The sequence below is a fragment of the Odontesthes bonariensis genome, chromosome 15 (genome assembly GCF_027942865.1).
Source record: "Odontesthes bonariensis isolate fOdoBon6 chromosome 15, fOdoBon6.hap1, whole genome shotgun sequence".
Classification (NCBI taxonomy): Eukaryota; Metazoa; Chordata; class Actinopteri; order Atheriniformes; family Atherinopsidae; genus Odontesthes; species Odontesthes bonariensis.
Genome location: NC_134520.1, coordinates 20,297,930 through 20,308,841, shown reverse-complemented (window position 1 = coordinate 20,308,841; position 10,912 = coordinate 20,297,930). Strand labels below are relative to the sequence as shown.

The following is a 10,912-nucleotide window of genomic DNA, read 5'->3' as shown; positions in this document are numbered from 1 at the left end:
TAATAATTAGGTTGATAATAGCATAATACTATTTATATGCTTTTGTCAAAAAGATTTGTTTACGTCAACATAAATCTACTGTTGGTTTTCCGTTTCTAACCTGGTACCAAATGCAATGTGCGATGCGATGTATCGAGTAGGCGAAAGCATTTCTTAACAAGAGATTACAAAGGTTCAACCACAGCTTTGAACAGAACATTTATTGCAGCAAAACAACAAAAAAAAAAAGTGTATTTTATATTTACATTATTTTATGAACAGTTATTCTTCTTCTAAGGGGTGGGGGTGTAATTTGAAATGTATAAAAGAACAAAAATCTGTATCTTAAGCCAAGAATGTAACTCTGTTTTGTGTTTAATAAAAAGATATTTAAAAAAACAAAAAAAAAACAGTTTTTCTTCTTACACTTAAATTGCAGTTCATCTATTCGGGGAAACCCCTCCATGTGAGGAGCAGAAGGCAAACAATCTACATCTTCAGGAAGATGCAACACCAGCATCAAAACCTCCAGAACATGTCTGAAGTCTCCAGGGCTGAAGTAAACTTTGGTCAAGTCTACTAAAAATAGAGCATTCATGTCAGTGACCAAAGTTCATTTTGTCCATGACAGAGGAGCATCTTAGCACATCAGGCTACATAAATAGACACCTGCAACAGGAGGCCAAGGAGTTTTATGTTAAGACAAAAAGGCAGGACTGTAAAAATGTTTTGGGTTGAGATTTATTTTCCTTTTCGCCCTTTACCACCTTTAACTCCCCCTTTACCACCCTTGGACTGTCTCCCTTTTCCTTTACCCCCCTTCCCTCCTTTGCTGCGCTGTTCTTTCCTCTGCATTCCCCTCATGTCTTTCTTCATGCGGCTGTCCACCACTTTGAAGACTCCCTTGACACCAGGAGGCCGTCTTGTCTTCTTGCCTGCGCCTTTCTTGGATACTACGTATGTTACTTCTCTCTTCTCCTTCCCCAAGCCTGCTTTTTTGTAGATACTGACAGAATGAGAATAAAACAAAATTACAATGACATTCTTAATAAAATTAGGATTAGTATTTCAGAACTTCAGACACGAAAACATACCTCTTCAGCTGAGCCGTCTTCTCTCGTTCTGAGATGTCCACGGTGTTGACAACAGCCTCTGCTTTCTTTTTGGCTTGCTCCATCTTCTTCAACATCTAAAAAGGATCCATTGAAAATACAGACTTAACATTTGAGCATTTCCTGGTAAATTCCTTAAGATGAAATCAGATCCTTTTGTTTGTTATGTATTTGCAAACAATATCAGACAATGTGCCGGCATCGTCATCTTACCCTCCTCTTCTTTCTGGCTTTGGCCTCAGCAACCCGTTTGATGGGACGGGCATTGATCTCTTTCCATTTTTGTTTGTACTCCTCCACCATCTCCTTGGTGACCGGCACAGGCCTCTTTCTGTGTTTGCGTTCATCATCCAGGAACCACTCGGGTACCTCCCATTGCTCGTCCGAGTTGGCAAACCTGAAAGAGCAAACAATGAGTTGTTTGTACAGACATCAAGTTATTCACTCAAAGGGTGGGTAATCCGACAGCTTCAGTGTCATGAGCTTTATTTCGTCGTTTCATTCGATACGCTTTCGTCTTTCTGTGTGGTTTTCTGGTAGCAAGATAGATATACATATATATTTTTATATATATAGAGTATCAAAATGCCATCAACATTTAGTGTGACTTTAGTGGGACATTACACACACAAACACACCTGTGGAAGGAACTGTCCACCAGGTCTCTCGCTCTCTTCTTGGACGTAGCGATCTGACAGCCCAGAGCCAGCCCCTCTGCATCCAGGATCCTAGCTCTCTTACCTGGAGAGGAGAGATCACACAAGCATCCACAATTAAACGCAACATGAAATCCATATGCACCATGACTGGGTTCATTTAAATGCAGAAGAGTTCAAGTTTGTGGTGACAAAATCAATTTCTTATTCTGTTTTGGGTTTTTTTGGATAGTATTTTGCTCTTTGGCTCCCCCTACAGCTGTAGGATGTAACACCACTGTCATTAAAACAAATCTGCGTGTGAGCGTCGCACATGTACGGCTACACACATGAATTAGTTGTCACTTTGATGAGGCCACAAAGACACCAGCAAAAGCTCATAAAAATCTCAAGTGGCCGCCAAGTAAAACTGTGTGGTACAGCGCTGGGAACCAAAGCTGCAAAATGCTGCATCTCCGCCCGCCTGGTGCTCCAGGATGGGTTCAGGCCTGGGAATGTGCTTACAAATGTTGGCGTACTTAAAGACAAGTCAGGGGGCATCGTTTTAAGGTTCACAAACGTCTTTAAGCTTCTTCTCTCAGCTTCTCCAAGTTGCTTTAACGACCCCAAGCAAATGGGACCACCAGATGAACGGTGTATCAGAAAGACAGTGAGCATCTGACTGGAAGGTGCAAGAATAAATTCAGTCTCATACTCACTGGTACTTTCAACAGGAACAACCTGGAAATTGTCTTCACCGGCTGCTCCTGGTATCCCACCAGTCCCGCTGGCCTTTTTCATTCTGACAATCTCTCTGGAAAAGGCAACAGTGATTGATTCATCTGTACCTTTATTTGTGGACTGAAGCACTAGTTTACTTCCTGGTTTCCTTTTTGCTCAAAACTTTTAAAACAGATTTTAATTCTATCAAATATATACAATTTGCACAAAAATCCCCACAGTGAGAAGCCTTAAATGAGGTTTTACTTTTCATCATCGCTGCTGTCGTCTGAGTCACTGTCACTTTCCTCCACAGCTTCCTGTGAGGGTCCTGCCTTTTCCGCAGCTGGAGGAGCAGCTTCCGCCTCCTCTTCTTCTTTTTCTTCTTCCTCAGCTTTCCTTTTTTTCCCTTTTCCGAGAAAACAAACAAATCAATTATCTGTCAGATTTAGGTTTAGAACAGCCAGCCCTTTTAAATAAAAATAAATAAAGAAACATTCAGAAATTCCTATAAGGAATGGGACATTAAAAAGGAACATGCGAGTGCATGTACGAGAAGCTGGACATATGGTCACCTGACGGTTTGTTTTGGAGCAACTCCGTCTGCTGGAGCTCGCTCTCTGCGTCTCCTTCCATCTCAATCTCAGAAAAGATACCCTACAGAGAAGAAAAAAGGGCAGAAAAACACAACTGCAGGTATGAGAACAGACAGAGATCAGCTATGGCTTGAAGGAGGAGGCAACAGCTCAAAGTATAAATATAAGCTGTAGCATTGTAACTTGTGAGCGGTGTGGCTCACATGTTACTCTCAGGGTAACATGTGAGCGTGTATTCTGCACGATGGGAGCACACATGGACAAACCTTGCTGAACCACAGGTTGGTCTCTCGCTCTTTCTTCTCATCCTTTCCCTCCAGTTCCACCAGCAAGCCACTTTCCTGCTCCTCATCCTCATCCTCCTCAGCGAATTTTACTCTGAAAAACACAATTAAGAAGACTGACTCTTGGGGCGGTCGGTGGCGTAGTGGGTTAAGCAGCCGCCCCATGTACAGAGGCTACAGTCCTCGCTGCAGCTGGCCCCGGTTCGAGTCCCGCACCGGACGGTCCTGTGCTGCATGTCTTCCCCCTCTCTCTGCCCCCTGCTTCCTGTCTCTCTCCAACTGTCTATCCATTAAAGGCATAAAAAGCCCAAAAAAATATTTAAAAAAAGAAGAAAAAAAAGAAAAGAAAAAAGAAGACTGACTCTTCTGTAAAAGTACAACATCGTTTTAAAATCTGAAATGCAGGAGAGGCTTGTTTCAGGCAGAATCGATAAGTTAACTATACGTTATGAGATGGGACGCAGTGTAGCTGTTACTGTTAAACCACAATTTAGTTTTTAGTTCCTAATTACACTCACAGGACCACAATGGAAATAAGCTTCCAAGCTTTATTGTGTTATCCTGGCGCTCTGTTTTTTTTTATTTAAGTATGTGGTGCGGTTTATATGGAACTTAATCATGTATTTATTTTTTAATATGAACGGAGAATGTCAAATAAAATCATTCATTCATTCATTCACTGTGGCTTATAGTAAATCTGGCACAGAAATGCAGACGTGCGGGAACCCCAAAAGTCAATCATCATCTCACCAGCAGGAGAGAAGTGCTGTTTGACCACAGCGGCGTACCAATGACACACATGAAAGCAAAGTCATTGTGTAGCTCAAGTCTGAAGTTACGTAACCACTGTTTTTACACTTGCAAGTTTACCAATATTTGGCAACTTTAAACGAGCACTCATAAAAATTTTTGAACACTGACTCACTGAGGAGTTCATCGTGTTTGGACTCTTATTTTCTTATGTTGAAAATCTTACTTAGTGGAATATATTTTATCATCAGTCAAAAGGCGGGCATATGGCCAGCCAACACTTAAGGAATGTTTGTAATGTTTAAGTAGCATTAATGACTTTAATAAACTATAGTTGGCTATACTTTATTAAATTAACTGGAATAAAATGCACAAGAAATAACTACAAACTGCTAACATGTCCCGTTTAAAATAGTAAAACATTGTCCTGGGAGCCAATTGCTTACTAGAAATTGAACTAATTAAATGAATAAAACTATGAATTGGATGAAAGACTGGGCTGCTCAAAACAAATATTCAGAGCTCCTCGGTTCATTAACTGATTTTTAAAAGCCTGAGGTGTCCGTGGTTCTCATACAAAGTTTTTATCACATCACCGTTGCAGCCATTTCAAAGGATTGACATTTTTCTGCCTTCTAGCTTTCCAAACGGTCATTTCGATCTAAAGAGAAATACTGAATTTATTGCATAACTCAGACACCAAAAAGCTGCCGGCATCTTGCAAGATATACATATCTATTTTTTTTTTTATATATCTATTTTTTTTAAATCAAATATCATTTCCAATCAATGCACTCTGACATTTACAGATATTAGTGATAATACAATTTTCTTGCTTGTATATTTGAATTAAATGAAATTGATATGAACATTAAATTTCTTTAGAGCATTGCTCCAAGGAAAATGCTCACCTGTGCCTGACCTACCACTTTCACAATAATGAACCACCTTGCACTTGCTTTCAATGCGACGCTGCATTTGCCCACGAACGGCCACTTACTTCTTCTTCTTTGGTGCTTTCTTTTCCAGCTCCGTCTGTCTCTGCTCAATCTCGTCCAAATCCTCGTCATCTAAATCAGATGCCAGGGACATCTTATCTGCCTCGTCATCCTCCTCATCTGAGAGGTGAACGTCATCTTCTTCATCTACCAGATTCTCTGCTGCCTGCATGTCCCCCTTGGTGAGATCAGCCAGCGCCTGATGGACAGAGACAAATACCAAAGGTATTCAAAGGCTTTCAAAAGGCTTCAGATTAGAATTAAGTGTCAGCTGCTTCTGTGTGAAAAACGCAACCAGCAGCAGTTCAGATAACAGAGTTTGTTTTTCACACCACAGTAGTATTATTATCTTCAGTTTTGTGCAATGGGAAAGAATGTGTGATGTTCACCTTTTTCTTATTGATGGAGGTAAGGGTGAACAAGGATGAGTCAGTGGTGCTGGCGATGGAGACGCCCGGCAGGTCCATCTTCAGCTCCACTCTCTCCCTCTGCTTCCTCTTCTCCTTCAACAGCTTCCTCTTCTTCCTGATGGAGCATGACAGTAGACACACATCAACACACTCTGTAACAAACACGCCACATTTAGTGAAAAGAAAAATGCAGAGAAATACAAATAAAAAGTGTCTGCTGTACCGTTTGAGCTCAGCCACCTCTTCAGATTTCAGCTCTGCCAATTTTTTCTCCATTTCTTCCTCCTCGTTGTCCTCGTTCTCCTCCTCGTTGTCCTTCTTCCTCTCTTCTGATTCGTCTTCTGAATTATTCTTTTCTTCATCAGAACTTAAACTACAAACAAGGTACAATGAGTGTTTCATCAAATCCTCTGTAAATGAAAAAGGTTCCATGGCCATTTCTGACGTGCATTTAGAAGATGTTAATAAGAAAAGGTGAATGGAAACGGTAGAAAAAAACTTTCATGAATGCTCAAAAAAAGTTGACATGAGGTTGGGTTTTTGCTTGTATGGCAGAAGACTTTGAGGCATATTAGGATTAATGGAAACAACTTTATAAATAGTGTCTGACAAAATTAAAATGATACGACCCACCATTTATTTTTTTCAAGTCTAAGCCATCAAACAAAAAACTAACTTATATGGCATCTTCTGAGATATATAATATACGCATTATTCCAGGAGATAAAAGTAATTCCAGAAGAAGAGCTCGGGGAATTTCTCCTCTTGTGGAGGACCACAGCAGTATTTGTAGTCTTTATCTAGTTTATGATTAAGTTAACTTCTCTTGAATTACAACCAATAGGAACATACCCTTCTCATATTACCCCTCCGAAGTTATTCACTTTAAATTGTATATTTCTTCTTAGTAGCCTTTCAAAAACATTGCCTCAGATTTGCTTCACTTGTGACTAATAACTCGGCCGATATTTCTGTGGCATATTGTAAATAAGAGTGTACCTGATCTCTTGGTCGAGCTGTTTGGCCTCCTTCAGTTTCTTTGCCAGGTACCTTCTCATCTTGGTCCTCCAGTTTAGCAGTTGGCTTCAGATGAGACGACAGGTAAGGAAACAAACAAACATGCAAAGTCAATATCATTTTCAGAATTACGTTTAGAGGAAACTGCACTGCGGACCCTTTTCTGCAAGCTTTACTTTATCATTAGAGATGATTCAGTGTGAGTAGTGGGATACCCTCATGTTCACAGGTGTAATGTAAACAGCAGTGTTTCCCACACATAGACTAATTCGTGGCGGTGCGCCACAGATTAAACACCGGCCGCCACATATTGCGTTTCGTTATTATTATTTTTTTTAACGCTATTTAAAAAATACTCGTATTCGTTAAGCTGCATTTCCTTTCCCTGCTCTCCCTCCGTCTCTCTGTCCCTCGCGTCTCTCTCGCATAGCCTACTCACACACACACACACAGCCCCTCCCCTCCGTGCTTCCCTGGAAGCGTGGAAGCTTGCTAGTCTCAGCGTCGCGTAGATTAGCTCAACCGAAAGAATTCACGAAAGGTTGGTATCACGTGCACCTTTATAAAATCACACATTAAAAAGTCCTATAAAAATATTTTATATTTTGAATACAATGTTGTCCCGTCCCATCCCGTCCCATAGCAAGCGATTACGCCTTCTTTATAAAGTTAACTAGTTGCAAGTTTGCCGTAAAAAAAAAAAATGTAGTTGGGTTGTCGAGGTCTAAACACTAGCAGCTGTGAATCAAATAAAGTAGTTTTTTTTTAAACTCTTACACTGAATGTTTGCTGCTTCAATCCAGATGAGTATTGAAAAATATTTTCCGCGATTGAAAAAGAGACGTGCGTGTTGATGATGAGGAGCAGCCTGAACCGGAGGTATCAGTCTGAAACAGCTGAACAGTCCGACCAGTGTAATTAGCTATGTTATTAATTTGTTTACAATGAAGATGTGAATATCTGCAGATAAGCCGCACCTGTGTCACCCACCGTGACACAGGTGTCACACATTACGTCCCCCATAATTTTCCTTGATGGAGAAAAGGTTCTTAATTCCCAATGTGACATATATGTCACATTACAGATCTCTGACAGTGGGGGGTGGTATTTTGGAAAAAAATTCTGAAATGGGTTCTATGTGGTCTATTTAGTCTGTGTTATAACCCCCTTAATTTTCATTTAAGTAGAAATGGGTCTGGGTTCTTAAGGGTTAATACAATAAAGTTTTGTGTGACCAATTATTAACGAAGGAATTATTTTGAAGAATTTTAATTTTTTACACCCAACCAACCCCCCCTCCCCCCGGCCCACCACCACACATTGCCCTCACATCTGTGGGAAACACTGAACAGGTATTCACTAAAGCTCTATTGTGAAGAAAATAAATAAATAAATAAATGGCATACCGGAGTTCTTTGCGACCCAGAACTTTGATGTCACGGAAGCACTCCTTTATTTCATTACTGGTGGCTGAGTGAGACTCCAGGGCTGGATTGTCAAAGGTTATCTGTGAGAACAAGACAGAACAAGTATTAATGGGAGGATGCTCCTCAGCATCTGTCGCTTTCCTTATGACATTAGTCAGCACACATTCAATTCGTTGAACTTTGGATGCAAAGATCACAGGATCAGGTCCAGGATAGTTTGTCATAAATTTTAATTGACTTTCCTTAAAAATCCTTTCAAACAGACGATCAGTTTGTTTATAGGAAAAGAAAACAGACACTTTCAGCTTAAACGTAGAGATCTTACCACGCTGGCTTTTGACAAAAAGTCTACAGCATTGTCGGCTTTCAGAAAAGCTGTCGCTGTGAAACTGTAGTAGAGTGTCAGATCACCATCTGTGTATCCCTCCGCCTAAAAACACAAGATCAGCTGCTTGGTCAGTAATTATCTTGGATCTTTGTTTACAAGTAACCTTTTCAACATCGTAATAAATCGCATGGAAGCAGCTGATTAGAACACGAAGGCCATACTGTTTACTTGAATTTGTATGTGACAAAGATTGCTCATCGGTGTACTTGCCTTTGGCTTCTTGACAGGAATTAGGTCCCTTACTGTCTTGGCCTGCACCTCAACCTCTTTGAATGCATGTTTGGGGTCAAAGAACTTACCGTCTATTTTGTCTGGTGCAACAAAACCTGGTAACAACAACAAATAATTGGTTTGTATGTGATCTGCAGAGGTGATTAAGAAATAAAACACTTCTTTGATTCATGAAAATCCAAGTGTAGGCAGGTATGCGACTGACACCGACCCTGACAGATGACAAAGATCTCGGCTGACTCGTTCCTCGATGCCTGCGGCTTGGTGGCCTGCACCTTCTTAAAGAACTGCTGGAAGATCCAGAGTAGTGGCTGGTAGTCTTTGGAGCGGAAGACTTTGGTGACAAAAGTACCACCTTTGGTAAGAAAGTCACAGGCCAACTTCAGGGCCATGAGGGTCAGGTGAGCTGAGGGTGAAGACAATTTGGACATTAGGTTTAAAAGCCAAACATCAGGAAAAAAAATAGGCTTAAAAGAGAGACTTGTTTCATTCACAGTTAAACTAAGTTTAACTTTTGCTTCATCTTACCCTGAGAAAAGGCGTCATGCTGCCAGTTGGCTCCCACATTCGGGGCTCCATCATTTAACACAACATCCACTTTCCAAGTTTGAAGCTCCTTTCGAAGACCCTGTGCATGGAACAAACAACAACTCATTAAACATACTGTAAACTAATCATGTTGGACATACACCTCCACTTTCACATTTCAGTGTAGTGTGCTGTGGTGAATAGCACATTAATGAAAATGACGGCACAGCATCCTCACCTGTCTGCATTTCTCACTGGTGATGTCTTCTTGCAGAGTCACCACATTGGGGATGGGCCTGATGGGGACCAAGTCAACACCTAACAGGAACACACATAATCTCAGAATCTTCCCAACTGCTTTATCAGCCTCAGCAGTGACAGAAGAATCTATTAATATATTCATGTTGGTGACAGTGCACTCACCAATGATAAGACTTGAAACAGGCATGAACTTCGATGCCACCTGCAACCTAGGAGGATTTAAAAAATAAAAAAAACAATCCAGCATTTTATTGAGCTGTCCATATTTTGATCTGTTTCTGCTTTTCTAATGAATAACAGAATGAATGCCAAAAAAATAAACCAAATGCTGTTCTCCCATGGGAATTTATAGGTCACTGAACCTGACCTCTATTACATCTCGTCAGGGCTCAGTTATAGATTCTATATCATTATAAGCATCTTGGAATTTCAATTAATAATTCTCATCTTTTACACTTCATATTGGACAACTGGTACTTAAGCTGAAATGAAGTCTTTATATCAAAATTAAGTCTGGTCTTTCAGTCAAGGCCAAATGGAGACTTGTTGCTACCTTCATATCTGTGCTGGATTATGATTACATTACCTGCATGCTTCCTCACAATGTTTACATACATTAGAGACAGTCTATCATGTAGCTCTAAGGTTTATAATTCCTTCTGCATCGGTAACTCATCACTGCTTCTTGTATGCTCGTGTTGGTTGGTCTAATGTGTATATGCGTATAATTAATCGTTGCTATGTCCTTGTCTACAAGGTTTTCCTCAGCTTTCTTCTTATTTAAAGAACTATGTGTATCCCTAAAAGTTATTCTCTTTGCACTCAGGATTTAATCCTGCTGTCTGTCTCCTACAGCCCACAATGAGTGAACTTCTCTGCCTTATAACTCCTGATGACAGCAAAATAAAGAAGAAAAATAAAATGACCCGAGTTACAACTTTAATTCAACAAGCTACATCTGACATACAATGCAATTCGTCTGGGGAGTTACTGGCCAGCTGAGTTTACTTTTGTTGTCCTTTTCTTACGTTAGGAATGCACACGTCTGGTGTAAACTTTGGGGTGACAGAATACTCAAAGGAAAGTGTTGAAAGGCTGCTTACCATCCACCAGGAGCTGCGCACAGGTCGATCAGAGCTCTGGCTTTCTGTAGAAACTGGAACTTACGGTTGAGCTGAATCAATTTGAAGGACGAACGAGAACGATAACCTGAGAAAACGAAATCAAACATGAACTGAAATAAGTGTCACACACAATTCCTCTCAACTCCATAGCTTTCCAATGTGGTAGCCAGCCTGCTAATGCTAGCACAACCTCAAGGCTGGTATTTGTGGTGTTTTGTAAAACTGGTACACTACCTGTTTCTTTAGCCAAGTGGTAGAATTTATCTTTTCTGCTCTTTCCAACTTTAAGTTTCTTCCCCATTTTTTACGCTGTGTTTTTCAACTGGACCCCAGCACAGAAATATCCAAAGTAGTCGGACCTAAGGAAAACAACACGTGTGGCAGTCTCAGCGCAGACGATTAACGTCACACTATTTTTTCTTCTTCTTCGCCTGAATTCTTCTCCCCTTGTT

The 10,912-nt window shown here is 40.6% G+C and overlaps 1 protein-coding gene across 1 annotated transcript; it reads right to left on the bottom strand.

Moving 5' to 3' along the window:
* Positions 1–201: 201 nt before the first annotated feature.
* ftsj3 (FtsJ RNA 2'-O-methyltransferase 3) lies at positions 202–10,866 on the bottom strand. Its single transcript, XM_075485438.1, has 21 exons — positions 10,695–10,866; positions 10,440–10,545; positions 9,499–9,545; positions 9,314–9,393; positions 9,076–9,175; positions 8,759–8,953; positions 8,527–8,642; positions 8,254–8,358; positions 7,908–8,008; positions 6,484–6,567; positions 5,708–5,857; positions 5,464–5,599; positions 5,077–5,273; positions 3,309–3,420; positions 3,022–3,103; positions 2,714–2,855; positions 2,446–2,540; positions 1,730–1,832; positions 1,305–1,488; positions 1,074–1,168; positions 202–985 (listed from the first exon to the last, which is right to left on the bottom strand). Exons 1-21 carry the CDS (start codon positions 10,759–10,761, stop codon positions 721–723), a joined length of 2,562 nt encoding a protein of 853 aa, XP_075341553.1. The 5' UTR covers positions 10,762–10,866; the 3' UTR covers positions 202–720.
* Between the last annotated feature and the right edge of the window lie 46 nt (positions 10,867–10,912).